This window comes from Nerophis lumbriciformis, linkage group LG34, assembly GCF_033978685.3.
Source record: "Nerophis lumbriciformis linkage group LG34, RoL_Nlum_v2.1, whole genome shotgun sequence".
In the NCBI taxonomy this organism is placed as follows: Eukaryota; Metazoa; Chordata; class Actinopteri; order Syngnathiformes; family Syngnathidae; genus Nerophis; species Nerophis lumbriciformis.
Window position 1 is genome coordinate 2,176,708 of NC_084581.2, and position 21,944 is coordinate 2,198,651.

At 40.7% G+C, this 21,944-nt stretch overlaps 2 protein-coding genes across 7 annotated transcripts in view; one reads left to right on the forward strand and one right to left on the reverse strand.

The window, feature by feature from the left end:
• Positions 1 to 21,523, reverse strand: LOC133576418 (mitochondrial basic amino acids transporter-like). Of its 5 annotated transcripts, XM_061929618.1 has the most exons (5): positions 11,336 to 11,530; positions 11,209 to 11,250; positions 5,242 to 5,285; positions 4,907 to 4,990; positions 1 to 1,625 (listed from the first exon to the last, which is right to left on the reverse strand). In XM_061929618.1, the coding sequence occupies exons 2-5, from the start codon at positions 11,234 to 11,236 to the stop codon at positions 885 to 887; spliced, it is 897 nt and encodes a 298-aa protein (XP_061785602.1). In that variant the 5' UTR covers positions 11,237 to 11,250; positions 11,336 to 11,530; the 3' UTR covers positions 1 to 884. The 5 variants fall into 5 exon arrangements, with proteins under 5 accessions (XP_061785602.1, XP_061785605.1, XP_061785603.1 ...); XM_061929621.1 differs by lacking the exons at positions 11,209 to 11,250; positions 11,336 to 11,530 and adding an exon at positions 21,040 to 21,523; XM_061929619.1 differs by lacking the exons at positions 11,209 to 11,250; positions 11,336 to 11,530 and adding an exon at positions 19,060 to 19,110.
• slc25a47a (solute carrier family 25 member 47a) overlaps positions 14,535 to 21,944 on the forward strand; it is an 18,531-nt gene continuing 11,121 nt past the window's right edge. The window contains exons 1-3 of one of the 2 annotated variants that reach the window (XM_061929615.1): positions 14,535 to 14,735; positions 21,621 to 21,664; positions 21,741 to 21,812. In XM_061929615.1, the coding sequence (XP_061785599.1) occupies positions 14,699 to 14,735; positions 21,621 to 21,664; positions 21,741 to 21,812 (153 nt within the window). In that variant the 5' untranslated portion in view covers positions 14,535 to 14,698. The remainder of the gene's footprint in view (positions 14,736 to 21,620; positions 21,665 to 21,740; positions 21,813 to 21,944) is intronic. The other variant, XM_061929616.1, reaches the window with a different exon arrangement.

The following is a 21,944-nucleotide window of genomic DNA, read 5'->3' on the forward strand; positions in this document are numbered from 1 at the left end:
TTTGGAGGTCTCAAGGTTGGCAAGTATGCCCGTAACTGACACGGCGCCTTTTAATACGGTGCGCCCTATGGTCGCGAAAATACGATATAGTGGCTTCGATAACGGGAACCGGTTCTCAAAAAGAGATTTGAATCCATGGAATCGGTTCTTTTCTTATCGAACAATCGGGAGAACCGGTTTCGAACATCATCCCTAGTTGATGCTTAACTAGAGAGCGAAGGTCTTTAGTTACGCTTCAGCTTTTTGAAAATGTAAGGTTAAGTTACACTAGGTGAGTATTACCGTACCTGGTCGCACTTCAACCCAAACTGAACCTCACCACAGTTCCTTTAAACCAAAACAAACATAACATACGCTAACGCAGCTTTAACCCCTCAGCCGTACAGCAGTATTGTCCACACCTAATTTCATGCTTATTTTCATGATACAAAAAATATGTTTGAAGCTAAAATCGTCAATCAAATACCTCATGATACAGCTAGTTTGATATGTATGATTCATATGTTTTGATATATTTGATAAGTATGTTAGATTCATACGTTTACTTGCCGCTCTTCAGCAAGGTGCTCTGTTCTTACGCAGTGCGTCAAATACGGTAAGGCAGGAAAAAAGTTGGTACACACAAAAAAATAAGTATGACAATTCTATATACTGTATGTACACGAAAATAAGTGCAGTATATTGTAGGATATATGCAACGTAGATATGAGCTGCACTGGAAGCTTCCAGGAAGTGAATGTCTTGCTGCACCTGACAGGTAAATTATTGCTTTGAAATATAAACGTCTTTGTTCAAAAGCAGCCATTGTTGCTTTATAATAAAGTGACTTCAAACCTCGCTGCGATAAAGTGCCGTGCCGCAGGCGACATTACCCCCCCTGCCCGTTACAGACTGGAGCGCTGGGTCTGAGGCGGCTCGCAGTCCTCGGGCGCCGACTGAGGGCCGCGCGCGTACATGAGGACGAGTGTGACAGTGGCGAAAGTGGCGGCATTGACGGGAAAGGCTCGCAGCAGCGTGGAGGTAAGCCCCCGCGTAAACACCATGTAGCCCTCCGTGCGCACGCTCTGTCGCACGCAGTCGGCGATGCTACTGTACCGGTTGACACCGCCCACGCCGTCCGCCTGGAGACGCGACTTGATAACGTCCACCGGATAGGTGGAGAGCCATGAAGCGATGCCCGCCATGCCACCGGCAAACAGCAACTTCGGGATCATGTAGCGGTCCTCGGGTTCACATCCCAGGTAGCGCGTCAACACGTCGTACGCCAGGAAGTAGAAGCCAAAGGCGGGCGTCTCGCGGATGAACGTGGTCACCATGCCCCTGTTGATGCCCCACAAGCCCTCGCGCTTGTAGATGCGAGCCAAGCAGTCCAGAGAGTTCTTGTAAGTCTTCTTGGACGACTTCATCTCGCCCGTGCCTTGCATCTGCATGCGCGTCTTAGCCAGCTCCATGGGGCAGCAGATGATGCACTGGATGGCGCCTGCAGCTGCACCCGCCATAAATTGGTTGGCGGGCGTGTCCTGGCCCAATAGACGCATGACATTCCCCTGGACGCCGAAGACGATGGCGTTGATGAAGGTGAGGCCCATCATTGGTGAGCCGATGCCTTTGTATAAACCAAACATCTGCAAAGAGTCGCATCACGCACATGGAATATCAAAACGAATAAATAGTGGCAAACTTCAACTTGCACAATTCCAACTACGAGAAAAATACAACTTTAAAGGTTGCACAGAGCTTGAATGTTCAAATTTTAACCCGTAATGATTTATCGCTTTGACTCTTTTCTTGCTTTTCATCCATTGCTCATCTGAAGATTTTGTATAACATATTTTTTAGACATATTCAAGTATTTACGGCATAAACCTTGCATTTTTAAGCATAAAAATGGCCTAAAGAATTTAAAAATCATATTTTATTGTACTGATTTGTATTTAGATTGTTTTGTTTTTAACAAAAGATTGTAAAAATTTCACTTTAAAAATTGCTTTTAAGCTTAGGAAAAGTTGGGCACAGTTTCACCCTGGAACAGATTATTTCTATTGTTGATTTTATAGTTATGATGTGATCCTAATTGTGAATAAATCAACAGAAGTGCATATGTAGCACCTTAAAACTAGAGTTGGATTTAAAATCTAAAGTTGAATTAGTTAGTTTATTATTTTTTCGGTCAGTGGTCAACAAAATAAACAAACAGTTTTACATAAACAAACCGTTGTACATTCATAAATTGAAAATGTTGCAGACCGAAAGGATTTAGGCTGAAGTTGAACACTTATAGCGACTAACCCTATAAACAATGTCAAATACAAGATGAGCTTCCAAAAATTATGAAATTTCCTTTTCACAACATATTATAAATACACCTTGTACACAACATAAACACTGTTCAATTATATTCACAGTAAAGACATGTGAAATATCCTTGTACACGTGTTAGTTGAACCTTTGTACCAATTATATACTTTATACAAACAATTATACTTCCATTATTATTTATATCCCACATTTAGTTTTGTAATTAACATTGATCATAGTATTAACTACTGTGTTGATTCAAGAGTGATATATTTTTCCAAAACATTGGTCTTAAAGTGTTTTTTAAATGTGTGAATGGAACTGGAACATTTTAAGGAATCATCCAAGCTGTTCCACAGACGAACCCCCCTGACAGAAACACATCTACTTTTTAAGCTCGTTCTTATGTTTGCTTTCTGAAAGACAGCTGAACCTCTGAGGTCATAGGGACTCTAGGTTTGAACCTCTCCTGTAGACATAAAGAGCATAAAGAGAATAATACTTATTCTGTTTTTGTTAAATTTATTATGCAATGTTTTTAATTTTTCATATTCATCTCCATATATGATTAGTTATGAGTATTGTGTCATGATCATGCTTAAGAAGGAAACAGGAAGTAGAACAGTGATAGCGGGGAAAAAGGATATCAGAAAATGCCTGTAATATGAACCGTGGGTTTCTTGAATAAATATTGCACCGAAGAGTCGACGTTTGGTCATTTTAGGGGTGCAACACATACTGTGTATTCAGATTATCAAAACTGTCATTTGAGTTGTTTTTGTACAATAGAGCTCTGCTATTGGCAAGAAACACGCAAATAAAGTATAAAAAAATGCCTAAAATTGATACTTTTAACCTTGTAATGTGCCTTAAATGTATGCAAAACCGGTGAAGTCGGCATGTGTAAATCGTTAATAAAAACAGAATACAATGATTTGCAAATCATTTTCAACTTATATTCAATTGAATACACTGCAAAGACAAGATATTTAATGTTCGAACTGAGAAACTAAATTTTTGTTTTGCAAATATTCATTAACTTAGAATTTAATTGCAGCAACACATTGCAATAAAGTTGGCACAAGGGCATTTTTACCACTGTGTTACATCGCCTTTCCTTTTAACAACACTCAGTAAACGTTTGGGAACTGAGGAGACCAATTTTTGAATTTTTTCAGGTGGAATTCTTTCCCATTCTTTCTCCTTCCGGAGTCTCCGTTGTCGTATTTGACGCTTCATAATGCACCTAGAGCTGGGCGATATGAACGAAAAAGTGTATCTCGATATATTTTTACTTAAACTCGATATTCGATATATATCTCGAATATATTTTCCGGTGAAAGTGTACATATAAAGATATTCATTTTTTAGCGAGATTCACTGAAATTGAAGTGAATGACAACTTTACTGTAAACAGTCAGTGGCACTTTTATTAACCCAGTTAGTCAAGATGGGTATTAACAGCACAAGCAGGCCAGTCTAGCACCCGTACTCTTTTACTACGAAGCCACGCTGTTGTAACACGTGCAGAATGTGACTTGGCATTGTCTTGCTGAAATAAGCAGGGGCTTCCATAAAAAAGACGTTGCTAGGATGGCAACATATGTTGCTCCAAAACCTGTATGTACCTTTCAGCATTAATGGTGCCTCACAGATGTGTAAGTTACCCATGTCTTAGTCATTAATACACCCACATAGCATCACACATGCTGGCTTTTCAACTTTGCGCCTATAACAGTCCGGATGGTTCTTTTCCTCTTTGGTCCGGAGGACACGACGTCCACAGTTTCCAAAAACAATTTGAAATGTGGACTCGTCAGACCACAGAACACTTTTCCACTTTGCATCAGTCCATCTTAGATGAGCTCCGGCCCAGCGAAGCCGGCGGCATTTCTGGTTGTTGTTGATAAATGGCTTTCGCTTTGCATAGGAGAGGTTTAACTTGCATTTACAGATGTAGCGACGAACTGTAGTTATTGACAGTGGTTTTCTAAAGTGTTCCTGAGCCCATGTTGTGATATCCTTTACAGACTGATGTCGCTTGTTGATGCAGTACAGCCTGAGGAATCGAAGGTCACAGGCCTTGCCGCTTACGTGCAGTGATTTCTCCAGATTATCTGAACCTTTCGATGATATTACGGACAAATTCCTTGCAGTAGCTCGTTGAGAAATGTTGTTCTTAAACTGTTGGACAATTTGCTCACTCATTTGTTCACAAAGTGGTGACCGTCGCCCCATCCTTGTTTGTGAATGACTGAGCATTTCATGGAAGCTGCTTTTTTACACAATCCTGGCACAAACCTGTTCCCAATTAACCTGTTCACCTGTGGGATGTTCCAAATAAGTGTTTGATGAGCATTCCTCAACTTTCTCAGTGTTTTTTGCCACTTGTGCCAGCTTTTTTGAAACATGTTGCTGGCATCAAATTCCAAATGAGCTAATATTTGCAAAAAATAACAAAGTTTACCAGTTCGAACGTTAAGTATCTTGTTTTTGCAGTGTATTCAATTAAATATAAGTTGAAAAGGATTTGCAAGTTGTTGTATTCTGTTTTTATTTACGATTTACACAATGTGCCAACTTCACTGGTTTTGGGTTTTGTACATACCGACTCCTGGTGTATGATGGACTGGAAGCAGTGAAAGGTTCCGCGGTAAAGAGGCTTGTTGACATTCTGGACTTGCAGTCTGACCTGGAAGGACACGCACACATACTTTTTTACTATTTATAACATTTCAATTAAACTATGCTACTTCATTTATATTCCATTTAAATTATTATGTACATACTATCCTTTTAGTGGTATTCGTTGGGCTAAATATGGGACCCATGGTGCTAAATTTGGTGCCATCTCATGTGTCTGATGTGAGCATGTGTGTGGTGTGACAATAAACTTATTTGAATCCAATACACACACTTCAAATAATATGATGCTTTTCCTACCTTCACAGTGTCAAATGGGTGACCAACTAAGACTCCAGCAGCACCTGAATACAAGGGTAAAAGATTGTTAAAGAAGAACATAATCCATTCTAGATCATATTTTGTAAACATGCAAAGTGCCTGTCGAGTAGCAATGTATGAAGCCAACATATTTGAGAGTTGTTGACAGCATTGTTATCTACACATGAGGGCTGCTATTAGCATCTCCACGATAGCACCTTGACACTGGATACAAATATGGCGGGGAGGGGGTGGCAGGACGTGCTCATATTTATAAATACCGGTACTGTAAGGAGGCACTGAAGGACAAAGTCAAGACAAAAGTCACATGAGGGCTAAATAAGAGCTATGCCACAATAAGCAACTTTAATTAAAAAAAACAACAATGCCCAATTTTGATTGAGTGTGGCTCTTCTAGCGTTAAATAATGAAATCAAATAAGAACGTTTTACAGGTTGTAGACAACCCCCATGTATCGTGTTAGGCAACCTCGGTTGTTTTTGCACCATATACGGTCAAAAAAGTTAAATTCCCTTAATTTCCCTGAGGGCCAAGGAATCAATATAAATGTTTGTCTTACAACATCTACATAAAACTATTTTGAAATAAATTGAAATCTGTAAAAAATAAATTTTCACTTTTTAAAACATTTTTATCATAATTTATTAAATAATTATTTCATCATTTATTCTTATTAGGTTTTTTCATTTATTAGCAGTAGGGGTGTAACAATTCGTTTTAACAACGATTCCATTCAATATTTGAGTTTACTGATACGTTTCACGGACGATATTATTTTTTATAATAATATGAATCGAAACGATACAGTGAGTTAAAATCGATTCAGTAACTGTTTAGCAAAACAAATCAAGCAGTGTGACTGTGAAAATAAATAGTGGACACTGCAGCTGAAGTTTCCAATATTTGAGGTATTTCTTGTAAGGGAACTATGTATAAATGAGTTGTGGCTACAAACAAGCAAGTAAACAAAAGTTAATGGACAATGCATTAACATCTTATTTGAATAAAGTGCAACCAACATTTAAGGTTGAATTAACAAGAGGAAACATTTTCTGCCCACATTTTCAACATTCAAGCAATATTCAAAAAAAGTACAGTAATCAACATTTTAACAATAGATTTACCTGCTAAATAAAGTTCGCCATACAGTATCTTTCTCCGCCCCCGTGTTGCCAATGAAGGACAGCGTCCCAGGTGCGCAAAAACATGTATGCCTCCTCATCCTGTTGAGGGCGTTGGTCCCTCACTTCTTAACTTCCTTCTTGAGCCATCTCTTCTATTTATTTGTTTCTCATAAAAGGACTTATTTTTGTGTTCCGGGAGTCAGTGCGTTGCGGAACTTGTACGGCTTTCACTTCCATTGTGTAGGCAGCGTCTTCTGTGGTTTAAAGTTGTGTTGCGGCTCTATCACTGTGTTGTGTCATTTGTGTTTATTGTGGCTTTTGCAATCGTGCTGTAGCTCAAAGTTATGATATTGCAAAGCCCGGCAGTGGAGAAGGAGAGACAGCTGGAGATATACTCTGTCTCAGACGCTTTTTTAACAAGCGGTAACAAACTCAGGGAGTTAAAACACACATATATGCAAGAGCTGCTGATCGCCAGAACATTAAATGCTGAACACACAGACCTAAACTCTCGCGGGACTCCAGTTCGTTCATTAGTCTGCCACAGACGTTGCACACAAAAGCACCATCTCTTAAAAGCACACAGAAAACACATGTCACAGAGATTACACTATTGTCTTGTGACGTTTGCGTTTGTTATGACCTTTCTCGACCATCGTAGTTATCCGCCATTTTTGTTTCTAAGGCGCCACAGACAGGAAAATAGACATAACGATTAAAATATTTGTTTTCCCAAAAGTGCTAATCTTAGTATAAAGTCTGCCGTTCTTAAATCCAATGTTTTCCTTTTTCTAGTATTGATAAAATGTATCAATTCCTTTTTTAAACACTCTAGGGTTGATACCTATCTCTTGGAAGGCAAACTTGGTGAGCACAGATTGATATACTTGACATTTAGGAATATGAATCATTATATTGATGTATCGATCAATCGTTACATCCCTAATTGGCAGGCAAATCACATTTATTTATCTAGAGATCAAAGGAGAGATTTTACCCATAGATTTGTGTTTATATTGTGTATTTTTTAAAATAGGCTAAACAATTGTATATCAATTGCTTTGAAGTAAAATGTAAATACAAATACATGTAAATATATTTATGCAACATCAATCCATCCATTTTTTACCGCTTGTCCCAGCGCAAATAAAAATAAATTAGACTGGGTCGACAGCGCCTCTGTTGGCTGCAACCAAGTAGTGCACACATATTTTTCAGCACAAAACATAGAAAAATAGTAATACAAATATTCTTCTGGCATTTCCTGAGTGATATAATTAAAAAGGATCTAATTAAAAATATAAACCATATAAAAGAAATAGTCAAAGATGGTATGATAAAGAGAAGTATATTGTGCCAAAAAGCAAACAAGGTTGTTCTTAGGGTTTTAAGGGTTGTAAACAAACTACAGAAAGCTAATCCGACATAAGAACCTGCTCTCGTCATCACGTGACCCGTTTGTAAAGAGAAGCTATCAGCTGAGAGCGCCAGGAAAAGAGCACAAGCATGTGTGTGTTTGACACAATGACGGAAGCCATTGACCTCAACCAAACAGTGTGTAACGGACACACGCACACGCTCGCGCACAAACACACACACACACACACACACACAAACGCACGCACTGTGAAAAACAAGCAAATTAAGGACGCAGCAGGTGAAACAAGCACATGACAATAACCCTAGTAACGCCTGGGATGTGTACATGTGTGTATGCACCAGTCGTAAAGAGGGAGTAATAGATGATATAAACAACTACCTTCGACTAACTTCAAAATCTGGTGATGTTATGTGAAAAAAGTCAGAACATTAACAGTGAAAAGTTAACATTTTACAGAAAAAGTCGAACTTTGGAGTAAAAGTAGTAATTTACAATTTCTCAATTTAGTTTATCATAAGATTCCAACATCATTACTGTTTTTTTTGGTGATATGTTGACTACATTATTATACTTCTGACATTCACGTAACTTGACGGCTTCAATCTTGTAGCTGCGAACCCGTAATGTCCTCCTACATTATTAGAACACAAGGACATTACCACATACTTTTTTTCTGTACCATTGAACGTACGTCCACACATTAGTCAACTAGTCACAACATTAGGTACAGAAATATCCAGCAATACATACTGTACACCATACAGGTAATACTTCAAAGAACACTAATGCTCTCTTTACTTGAACTTAAACTCTTGAAATAAAAAAAACCTTTTGCAGGATATTCAAATTCATTTATATGCATTTGGGTACGGCTTTTGTGTCATATCTCATTTTGTTTACTTACTTGTTGCGGACTCCATGGAATGTTCCCTTCGGTGTTACAATGGTGTTACCGAAGGCCCTTCAGGCCCTGTGGGCATTACACTACAGGCATTTCTCACTCTTTCTTGTCTCTCCTTCTCACAGAGACAGAGAGGTAGCGGCATGGGTAGTAACGTTAGCTGTGATGCTAGCTGAGTGGTGCAAGTGGTAATACGAGAGAGAGAAAGGTGCGAATCTGGTAACAAATGGAGGAAGAAGAATGAATTCCGAAGAAAAACAGCACGGGGTCCATCGTCTGGCGGTGGTTTGGCTTCAAGCGGCAAGATGTTGAACAAACAACAGTAATGTGTCAAGTATGCGGCAAAAGTGTTGCTAGAAAAAGTAGCATTACTGCTAATTTGCAGCATCATTTGAAAAGTCACCCGCTAGAGAATGAAGAGTGCTTGAAACTCCGCATGTCAACATCTCCATTCGGTGCCACACCAACAAAATGCCGAAGCAACCATTTCCAGATCAACAACGTATGAAAAAAATAGTCAACAACAGAAGGAGATAACGTTCGCAGTAACCTACCACACAGCGAAGGACATACACTATTTGATTTCCTATTGTGCAGCTCATTTTTATTTGACAGTTATTGAAATATCTTGTGTGACATCATGCACAAAAGTGTATTAATAGCTTATTTTAAAATGTCTCTGAAAATCTTGCTCGTTCTGTTTTGGAAATGACATGAATGTTTGTGCCACTGCTTAATAACTGTTTAATAAATACTGTTTTGGTCAATTGACTCAGTTGTGATTTCCCTCTCTGCATGAAAGTTTAAAATGAGCAAATATTAATGCAGTATGAACAAGAATGTTTTAATGTAGACACATAGAATCATCATACTGGTGTGATTATATGCATCAAGTGTTAATTCAAGGCTAAGGCAAAATATCGAGATATATATCGTGTATCGTGACATGGCCTAAATATATCGAGATATTAATAAAAGGCCATATCGCCCAGCCCTAGTGTGAACGTTGTCTGTCTATCTGTGTTGACCCTGCTATGAGGTGGCGACTAACCCAGCCCTCCACCCAAAAGCACCTGGGATAGGCTTTAGGCCCCCGCGACCACGAGAGTGATAAGCGGTACAAGATGGATGGATGGATAAAAACCCATACTGCATGCAGTACTCGGAACTTTAAATACACAAGCATTGTTTTTCAGCCGGGCAGCACGGTGATAGAGGGGTTAGTGCATCTGCCCCACAATACGAAGGTCCTGAGTAGTCTTGAGTTCAATCCCGGGCTCGGGATCTTTCTGTGTGGAGTTTGCATGTCCTCCCTGTGACTGTGTGGGTTCCCTCTGGGTACTCCGGCTTCCTCCCACTTCCAAAGACGTGCACCTGGGGATAAGTTGATTGGCAACACTAAATTGGCCCTAGTGTGTGAATGTGAGTGTGAATGTTGTCTGTATATCTGTGTTGGCCCTGCGATGAGGTGGCGACTTGTCCAGGGTGTACCCCGCCTTCCGCTCGATTGTAGCTGAGATAGGCTCCAGAGCCCCCCGCAACCCCAAAGGGAATAAGCGGTAGAAAATGGATGGATGGATGTTTTTCAGCCTGACCGCTGCAATAGAGCGCATGTGATGGTGTGCATGTGCTGTGATTTGTGTGGTTAAAGTTAAAGTACCAATGATTGTGTGTGGCGAAATTATTCTCTGCATGGCGAACAGTGGCAATTTCTTATTTTTATTTCTATTTGTACACATGCACACTTGTTAAAAGTGCAAAATGCTGTGCATTTATTGGAAAAAAAATAAGGTTATGACGTTTTTACTTTATTTCAACCCATCCATCCATCCATTTTCTACCGCTTGTCCCTCTCGGGGTCGCAGGGGGTGCTGGAGCCTTTTTCAGCTGCATTCGGGCAGAAGGCGGGGTACACCCTGGACAAGTCGCCACCTCATCGCAGGGCCAACACAGATAGACAGACAACATTCACACTCACATTCACACACTAGGGCCAATTTAGTGTTACCAATCAACCTATCCCCAGGTGCATGTCTTTCATTTTTCCTTAAGTATGCATTAAGGTTAGTGTGTTTTATCCGTTTTTTTTGTTTCTCTCTGATAATGATAACCGTGATCATTTTGGTCACAATGACTGTGTTATAAATTGTTAATAGTTGGATCCCTAAATAAACTCTACGCATGCATCCTCATCAAGAAAATGCAATTGCATTTCTCAGTTTTGCTGTCAGTATTAAAATGTTTTGTGTTTTGATAAGATGCTGCAGAACGATTCAGCAAAGCTGCAGTCAGTGCGACGACTCTAAAATGACACTCTTCAGCGGTATTTTCAAAATACACTCGTAATCTGGAGGCAGCGTTGCATCACTTTAGTAAGAAACGGGCGGTTGGGTCCGTTCCAATAAAAGCCGGCCTTCTCTCTGTTTATCCAGGGTGACAAATATGCAGGTAATACAGTAGGATCCCACCTGCTAGCTTAGCCTCTAAAGGTGAGCTAGCAAGTGTAGTCATGCGGGGTGTGGGCAAAGGCAAATATTTACCTCCAATGCAGCCAGCAACGAAGTCCATCACTGAATCACCTGCTTGGAATAATTCAAGCCAACAGAACACTTTCGTTTTCGCCTTCTTTTCTTCTCCACACTTTGACTTCCTTGTTGTGTAACCTACCTAATCAACTAATTGACACGACGTTAGCAGGCAAGCACTCGCTAGCGTCTTTCTTCCCTCTGTACAAAACAAAAACACTTCCCCTTGCTCGCACTCGTGCTTTAACTTTGGTCTTGTTGTTGTGTATTTATTTATTGTAGCTAACACGGCGCCGCAGCTGACCTCGACGTCCTCGCAGGAGTGTGTGCGCTTCAAAGCGGTTGTCCCGAAGCAGTGACAGCCTGGCGTGACGTCAGGGGAAAGAGCTGCCAAAGAGGCGGGGTTTAGCAGCACACGTTGGTTTCTGACCAATCAGACTCAATGAAGACGCCGAACACTTCCCGTATCCACTCTTCTGGCCTGTGGTTGGCTACAGTCGGAAAAGGGCTCCAAGTGTTTGAACTGGCGTCAGGTATGTTTGATGTTTTGCTTTGAATTGTGTTGAGCCCAAAATATTATTAGGGCCCGCACGGCCCATTGCAAAAGGACTCCCACAGGGAGTCCTTATGCAATGGGACATAAGGACCTATTGTTATTCGTCCGTTTTATTCTTATTATTATTATTAGGGCCCGCAGTGGCCCATTGCAAAAGGACTCCCACAGGGAGTCCTTATGCAATGGGACATAAGGACCTATTGTTATTCTAAGGTTTTATTATTATTATTAGGGCCCGCAGTGGCCCATTGCAAAAGGACTCCCACAGGGAGTCCTTATGCAATGGGACATAAGGACCTATTGTTATTCTAAGGTTTTATTATTATTATTATTATTATTATTATTATTCCGCCGCCTCTTCGAACACTAATTTGACCCACTTAACATGCTTCAAAACTCACCATATTTGACACACTTATCAGGACCTGCGAAAATTGTCTTTTGATAAAAAAACCGAACCCCAAAAATCAAAATTGCGCTCTAGCGCCCCCTAGGAAAAAAAAAAACTGACTGCCTGTAACTCCCACTAGGAAGGTCGGAGAGACATGAAACAAAAACCTCTATGTAGGTCTGACTTAGACCTAGTTCTCATAATTGTATGTCTTCGGGCTAAAATCACCAGGAAGTTGGCAATTCCCCCTTCAAGACAAAAAAGTACTAAAAACAGTCACTTTTGCCTCTTTGCGCTGTAATTTGACCCCCTTAACATGCTTCAAAACTCACCGAACTGAACACACACATCAGGACTAGCAAAAACGGTGCTGTAATAAAAAAACCTAACCCCAATTTCAAAAATTGCGCTCTACAGCAATTTTTGAATAAAACTGATAAAAAACTGCTCCTCGGAAGACAAAAATTACAAAACTGCCTGTAACTCCCACTGGGAAGGTCGGAGAGACATGAAACAAAAACCTCTCCGTAGGTCTCACTTAGACCTACATTTCATAAATTGACTACCCCCAGCAAAAATCACCAGGAAGTTTGCTATTCCCCCTTCAAAACACATTTTTGGTCAAAACCTGTCACCTTCCTTCAAAAACGAACTCCTCTGAGCACGTTTGTCGTTTCGCCTTCAAAATAACACAGGACAGACTTTGAACCCTTGTGAATACAACAACAGAAGCCTTTTTTAATTAAGTGCTCCGGTTTTGATTTTATGACCCTTCAAAGACCCGCTGCACTCATGCTGCTGCGGTGCTGGTTTTTTAAGATGGCTGCTCAAAAGCAGGAAGCACCAACGTGCCCACACAATGCAGACAAGGTAGGTACACTAGACAAAAGTCTTGGGACACTTCAGACTAAAAGTAGACAAAAGTATTGGGACACTTAGGACTAGCACCTGCCAAAGACGCGGGCCCGTCCAACGCTGCTTGCAGCTTTAATTATTATTATTATTCTTCCGCAGCTTTGCGCACTACTTTGACCCCCTTAACATGCTTCAAAACTCACCAAATTTCACACACACATCAGTAATTTACGGCAAAACTTTTTATCAAAAAACTAAACCTCAAAAATCTAAATTGCGCTCTAGCGCCCCCTAGGAAAAAAAAAAAACAGACTGCCTGTAACTCCCACTAGGAAGGTCGGAGAGACATGAAACAAAAACCTCTATGTAGGTCTGACTTAGACCTAGTTCTCATAATTGTATGTCTTCGGGCTAAAATCAACAGGAAGTTGGCTATTCCCCCTTCAATACAAAAAAGTACTAAAAACAGTCACTTTTGCCTCTTTGAGCTGTAATTTGACCCCCTTAACATGCTTCAAAACTCACCAAACTGAACACACACATCAGGACTGGCTAAAACTGTGATCTAATGAAAAAACCTAACCCCAAATCCAAAAATTGTGCTCTACAGCAATTTTTTTATCAAACCGACAAAAAACTGCTCCTCGGAAGAAAAATAAGACAAAACTGCCTGTTACTCCCACTGGGAAGGTCGGAGAGACATGAAACAAAAACCTCTATGTAGGTCTCACGTAGACCTACATTTCATAAATTGACAACCCCCACCAAAAATCTACAGGAAGTTTGCTATTCCCCCTTCAAAACAACATTTTTGTAAAAACCGGTCACCTTCCTTCAAAAACTATCTCCTCTGAGGGCGTTTGTCGTTTCGGCTTCAAACTTACACAGGAGAGAGATTCAACCCTTGTGCATAGATTAACAGAACAGTTTTTTTATAACTGCTCCGGTTTTGATTTTATGAGCCTTCAAAGACCCGCTGCGCTGATGCTGCTGCAATGCTGTTTTTTTAAGATGGCTGCTTAAAAGCAGGAAGCACCAACGTGCCCACACAATGCAGACAAGGTAGGTACACTAGACAAAAGTCTTGGGACACTTCAGACTACAAGTAGACAAAAGTATTGGGACACTTAGGACTAGCACCTGCCAAATACGCGGGCCCGTCCAACGCTGCTTGCAGCTTTAATTACTTATAATATTTACAATAGTGTCACGGGGTGTATTTACAAACCAAAGCCCCTTTCTAAGGGAGTTCTGTAACGCGTATATCGCTCTTCGGCAATCCTCGTTCGGAATCGGAAAAGTTCGACACGGGCAGCACTGCCTCTCTTCAGCGATCCGAATTATTTCACCAAACTCCAAAACTCTCCTTTTGATACTACACCTAACATCTTAATTTGACACTCATAATACAAAATGTGTATGGCTTGAATTATAAATGATATATGGACACATATGTCGAATTATTTATTCGCTGTAATCATAGCACAAGGCGCTGAGTCTGTTGCACTCTTTTTCTGCCAGCTCGTTCGCAAACGACCCTTCAGCAAGTTGTGACAGCAAGACCACACCTCCTCGACTGTGTCATGTAAGCATGCAGTCAAGGTGACGCTAAAGCAGAGCAGCACGAGGACGCAGCATGGCCGCAACACGTCCAGCAGCAGCAATAACAACAACAACATGCCGGCAGCTGACATTGTGACAGGATGCACATCGCAGATTTTGTGTCCGGCTCGTTGGCAGGTAAAAACTGCATTGCTGTTAGCCAGCTAGCATACAAGACATATGGAATCAAACTCCGGTGACCTATTTGTTTGTTGCAATTCCTAAACAAATACAACAGATGTGTCGCATTTACGTTATCATTTGTAACGTAAAATAATTTGCTATGTGTGTTTTTTAGTCAAGGGGAGTCTGAAAGACCGGTTCAAACACCCGGGGGGCGGGGTTAAAGGGGAGGAGTATATGTATAGCTAGAATTCATTGAAATTAAAGTATTTCTTATATATATATATATACATACATACTGTATATATATATTTATATATATATATATATAGTCAGAGGTGGGACCAAGTCATTGTTTTGCAAGTCACAAGTAAGTCTCAAGTCTTTGCCCTCAAGTCCGAGTCAAGTCCCGAGTCAAGACAGGCAAGCCCCGAGTCAAGTCCAAAGTCAAGACTGGAAAGTCTCAAGTCAAGTCCTAAGTCCTGCATTTTGAGTTTCGAGTCCTTTCAAGTCCTTTTAACCACAGACTAATATATTAACACAGATTGTGTATGCTTTTCAAACGCTGTATTTATTTATTAAAACAAGTGCATTTTAAATTGCAGGAAAGAAAATTGTGCTGACATTGCACTTTATAATAGCACTATTAACCAGTCATTTTAAACATTAACTCATTCCTTTACAGAACAAACACATTGAAAAATAAAGTGCAAATGTACTTATTTGTACAAAAGTGTTAACATTGAAAAAACATGACATATACGTGAACATAACAAAAACGTTGTACTTTTTATATGTCAGGGCCCTATGCTGCATTGCATTTGCAAAAGACCAAATTAGCCAAGAGTCTGTCAGTCATTTGTGCACGATGGGGGCGTAGTATGATGCCACCATGGCTGAAAACTCGCTCCACTGGAGCACTGGAGGCAGGCACTGCCAAGACTCTCATGGCCACTCGGAACAGTGAAGGAAGAGTCTTCATGTTCAATGCCCAGAACAAAAGGGGGGAGAGAGTTGTTTTGGGTTGGTGCACTACTTGTAAGTGTATCTTGTGTTTTTTATGTTGATTTAATTAAAAAAAGAAAAAAGAAAAAAATTATTTCTTGTGCGGCCCGATACCAATCGATCCACGGACCAGTACCGGGCCGCGGCCCGGTGGTTGGGGACCACTGAGGTAAACAACCAACAGTATGTCAGAAAGCTAGCTAAAACGGTACACATATTCATAATATAGTATACATTTTAACTGACCTTTATTTGACTATTTTTGTCTTTTTTTAGGTGGCTAAAATACGCGGTGCTGCTGACCGCCGTCTAACGTTACGTGTGATATATTGACTAACGTAACCCTGCTTAAAAAAAATCACTGAACAAAAAGTATGAATAAGGTAGTGAACTGCAACAGATTCCCGTGTTTGCAATAACGTTATAACGTTAGCAGTGAGTTTACAGCCTCACTGATTTAACTACACAGCAAATAAAAGTCACGTTACTTAGCCAATAAACGTTATCTTACATTCAAAACTTACCGTTCTTTGTGCAACTTCAAATGCCGGACGAAGTTGGAAGTTGTTGCCTCTCCATCAGTAATTTTCGAACCGCATGTGTTGCATACTGCAAACCGTTTTGTGTTGACCACCTCGTAATTTTTATACCCAAACGAAATTATTTTAGGTATCATTTTTTGTTCACTGGCATGTGGTTTGGACATGTCTTCTTCGTTGGTTGTCCTGCAATTTGATTGGATGAATGCTGTGTGATGAAAACAAAGTAGATCTAATTTGATTGGCTGTTGTACTGAGACCACACCAGCTGACACACGCAACGCTGATAGACAAGTACACAATGAAAAATACGGAGCGCTCCCGAATAACTTTTTCATCTTTGGGTTTTGGGGAAAGTAGCAAGTCATGTCAAGTCATGTCAATTCAAAAGGCTCAAGTCCAAGTGAAGTCACAAGTCATTGATGTTAAAGTCTAAGTCGAGTTGCAAGTCTTTTTACATTTTGTCAAGTCGAGTCTAAAGTCATCAAATTCATGACTCGAGTCTGACTCGAGTCCAAGTCATGTGACTCGAGTCCACACCTCTGTATATAGTACAGTAAACAACAACAACACAGTTGTTCTACTAACTGTACTGTACTTGCTGCTTACTTAAAAAAAAAAAAACCCTTACCTTTCACTATTTGAGTAGCTTTTGTTCTGCCATTTGAGTACTGGCAAGCGATCTCTGAATCCGGGAACATATACTTCACGGATTTGTTGAAAACATCCGCAAATGAGAACGGAATGTTGCTTGCAAGGTGGCCCATAATACTGCGTTGCCGCCCCCTTCTGCTTCTCTGACCGTTCATGAGTGGCTATATCCATTCGACCACCGTGTTATGGGTTATAGATAAACCTATGGATAACGGAGACATATATAATAGTCTCCTTTTCAGGTGAGAGAGGACGCTAAAGGCAGTGCCTTTAAGGCACGCCCCCAATATTGTTTGTCCGGCTGGAAATTTTGGATATTACAACTTGCTGTGGTTTTGAAGCAATGCATGATGGGAATACGGATGTTGTGTGTCAGTGTATTAACGTGCGGGCTGAAATAAACACACGCTGAGAAATAGCTCTGTGCCTGCCTACTTTATGGGTTATAGATAAACCTATGGATAACGGAGACATATATAATAGTCTCCTTTTCAGGTGAGAGACGACGCTAAAGGCAGTTCCTTTAAGGCACGCCCCTAATATAGTTGTCCGGCTGGAAATCGGGAGATTTTCGGGAGAATGGTTGTCCCGGGAGATTTTTGGGAGAGGCACTGAAATTCGGGAGTCTCCCGGAAAATTCGGGAGGGTTGGCATGTATGGTTATACTGTACATTAAAACATTCGAAAGAAACTTCAACCAACCATCACTCGTCAAAGATCTTAGATACGCCTGGAGACCTATGCCTGTTTTTAACGTCCTTCGAGTCGAAGATCCTCTATACGACAGGAGCAAACTTCAGTTTTAAGGCCCTACTGTAAAATCATTAGTCAGAAATCCTCTATGCGACAGGAATGCTCTTTTAGTCAGAGATTCTCAATACTCCACGTGGACCCCGACTTAAACAAGTTGAAAAACGTATTCGGGTGTTACCATTTAGTGGTCAATTGTACAGAATATGTACTGTACTGTGTAAACTGTACTGTTTCATATAATGTATTCTCTTCCTTTGTAATCTACTAATAAAATGTTCAATCAATCAAAAAAAATAAGCATGTTTCTTGTTAACAATCCTCTAGTATCCTCTATAGTCAACCACTGTGGCACGGCACACTAGTGTGCTGTGAGATATTGTTTGGAGTGCCGTGGGACATTATGTAAATTCACCTTATTGGGTTAAAAATATTTTATGCAAACCAGTAATTATAATCTGCAAATAATGTGCCGTTGTTGAGTGTCTGTACTGTCTAGAACTCGGCATATCATTAGGTGGCAGCAGGTAGCTAATTGCTTTGTAGATGTCAGGAACACGGTTTGTCGTGATCACAACATGCGGGAGGCAGTGTGCAGGTAAAAAGGTATCTAATGCTTAAACCAAAAATAAACAAAAGGCGAGTGCCGCTAAGAAAAGGTATTGAATGGATGCCTATGCAAAACGGAACTAAAACTGAACTGGCTGCAAAGTAAACAAAAACAGAATACTGAATGACAGCAAAGACTTACAGTGTGTGGAGCAGACGGCGCCCACAAAGTGCATCCGTCCATGACAATCAACGCCAAAATAGGAGCGCAAGACAAGAACTAAAACACTACACACAGGAAAACACCAAAAAAATCTAAATAAGTCACGGCGTGATGTGACAGGTCATGACAGTACACCTACTTTGAGACAAGAGCTATAGTGACGCATGGTTGGTTATGGTTTGAATTCATATCCAACAATTGCGAGAATGACTTTTTACTGTCAATATCGGCTGCTGAGTTTCATTATTAGTTTTCTGCTGGTGGTGTGCCTCTGGATTTTTTCAATGAAAAAAAGGGGCCTTGGCTCAGAAAAGGTTGAAAAGCACTGCTCTATGCACCAGGAGTGCCCTTGCATTTTATGGCCCTATGTAAAAACACTAGTGAGAGATCCTCTATTCTATTCGACTGGACCACTCTTCTGGTCAAAGATCCTCCATACGTTAGTAGTTTTCTTCTGTTTTTAAGACCCAACTGTAAAAACACTAGTCAAAGATCCTCTATTGAACAAGATTGTCATGTTTTTAAGTCTTACTGTAAAAACACTAGTCAAGGATCCTCTGTACGATAGGAGCGCTCTTTTGTGTTTAAGGCCCCAATGTAAAGCACTAATAAAGGATACCTTTATACGACGGGCTCATTCTTCGAGTCAAAGGTCCTCTATTCGACAGGTACGCTCTTCTGTTTTAAGGCCCTGCTGTAAAAACACAAGTCAAAGATACTTTATACAAGAGGTCTTCAACAGGGGGTCCGCGACCCCAAGGGTCCACAAAGGTACTGCGGGGGGGTTATACATTTTATGCTTGATCAGACTTTTTTTCCACAATTTTCCCACAAATGTCTTTAAATACATTACACTGAGGAAGCAAAGACTATCATTAAGAACAGACAGAAGAAACAATGGCGACAGGAGCATCCAAACTTCAACAAGCAGGATGCTCTCTACCTGCTCTTCAGACCTGACCTAGTAACCATCTTTAGCCTAAGAACTGTACATTCGAGGTTCAGACACTACATCTTTATGCTCAGTGGCCTTGTGGTTAGAATGTCCGCCCTGAGATTGGTAGGTCGTGAGTTCAAACCCCGGCCGAGTCATACCAAAGACTATAAAAATGGGACCCATTATCTCCCTGCTTGGCACTCAGGATTATGGGTTGGAATTGGGGGTTAAATCACCAAAATGATTTAACAGTCACTGCTGCTGCTCACTGCTCCCCTCACCTCCCAGGGGGTGGAACAAGGGGATGGGTCAAATGGAGAGGGTAATTTCACCACAAGTAGTGTGTGTGTGACTATCAGTGGTACTTTAACTTTAACTTTTACACAATTCTACATTGGACACTCTGCAATGTGCCTCTGCGGTACTGCCTCAATGACGGTGGAGTATCTTCAAAATTGTACAATACAACAAAACTTGACCGACTTGGCCTGCCGAGAACACTTGGAACGCCTCCAGCGTACAGCAGCCTTTGTCAGAGCCTCCGGAGTTTCTGTCTAGCGAACGACGAAGAAGAAGAAAAAATACACTTTAACATTTATCCAGTACACTGTAGTCTAGTTTAGGAATGGCAATGACATGGCCACCCTACTTACTGTGCTTGCAAGGTTAAAAAGAAAACATGAATAATTATGTTTTTGTATTCATGTTTGCATTTAAGATAGCTAGCGACTAGTTGTCAGCTAGGGAATAGCGCAGTAGTTGTAAGCGAGCAATTAGTTCTCTGGTTGCCAGCTAACGATCAGCAGTGTTAGTTGTCAGCTAGCGATTGGCGCTCTATTCGCCAGATCGCGATTAGTGCTCTAGTTGCCAACGAGCAATAAGTGGCGCTAGCGATTAGCAGCACAAGCTGCCACTTTGCGATTAGTGCTCAAGTTGGTAGTTAGCGGCTAGCTGATAGCAGCGCTGTACTGTATTCTTTGAATATCTTAATATGTAAAATGACATGGTACCTTTAGGACCAGTCAAATTTAAAACACAATTTTATAAACAATATATAAGTAAGGATCCCTACTCCATCTCTTCATCCTTTTGAGGGTCCTTGCCTTGGAAAGCGTTGAGGACCCCTGCTATATTCAACAGAATTTTTCGTTTTTTAAGGCCCTACTGTAAAGACACTAGTCTAAGATCCTCTATACGACAGGAATGCTGTTTTATTTTCAAGCCTTTACTGTATAAAACACAAGTCAAAGATCCTCTATATACTGCAGATTAGAGATCAACCGATTGTCAGGCTGGCCAAATATTGGCGCTGGTTTTTGTTGTTTTGACGTATAGCGGTATCTTTTTTCCCAAATACAATATAACTACATCAGCAGATACAGTATATACACATGATACCAGTATTTAGTATATACCAAATGACTAAAGTAGATGATTAATAACAACTGCTCAAGCACCAGCACATTTGCCCTGCATTAGCAGAGTTACCTGTTTCACCGCGGCAATCGTGCGGTCGTGCGGCCGTGCCCCCTCACCCTCTCCCTGTCTCTTCCTCCTGCAGCGTTGATCGCTTGTACACAATATGTCTCTTCTGCTTAACTTTCAAAACTTCCATTGTTTGCTGTGGAATCCAGTTTTTGTCCGTCCTTCCCAGCGTCTTACCAGTTCCGTTTTGCTTTTGCTCCTGCAACGATCAAGCCTCCATCCGCTGTACTCGCAGGGTGCTCGCTCTACCGGTCTGAAGTTTCCTGAATAAATAATGTTGGAAAAAAAACTACTTAAAGTCTTTTCCAGCTCTGTACTAACATACAGTATACTATTCATGTTTAAATAACTTTTACTGCAAATTAATATCCGCTCCATATATCGGTTATTGGCCTCCGTGACTACTAAGTATCAGTATCGGGTCTGAAAAAACATATCGGCCGATTTCTACTGCAGATGTGTACAAAACGTGTCCCATGAAGTATCTGCTGCTTGCGGCACATTGTAGAAATAAAATTACTTGCTCTTCTTTTTATTTTTTTATGTGCAAAAACGTCTTGTCAAAGATAATTACATACAGCATGTAGGCTAAAGAATGCCGATACAGCAATTTCAGACATGAGTAGATGAAGTCATTACAAGTTCTGAATGAAGTGTGTTGTTGTGCTGGAGCTTTGCTTGTGTGTCCTGATTGCTGTCATGTCTTTGTGCACACACACACACACACACACACACACAACAAACACGCTCACACACAGGGGCCTGCGGCGTGGCGGTGGGATACCCTCTGGACACTGTCAAGGTACACAATGTTCATTGAAATGATGCCAACATGATTCTGGAATGTTGTCCTCACTTGTCGAGTGCGTTCGTTTTAGGTGCGGATCCAAACCCAGAAACAGTTCAGTGGAATAGTACAGTGTGTGATGGTCACCTTTTCCAAAGAAGGGGTAAGAAATCCTCACTTTATTAGGTACACACCTGGAGAACTGCATGAGAGCCGAGAAAAATATCAATATTGAGAGATGATTATCAATAATGTTACTGTTACACAACTGGGAGTGAGATGACATCATTGTCTC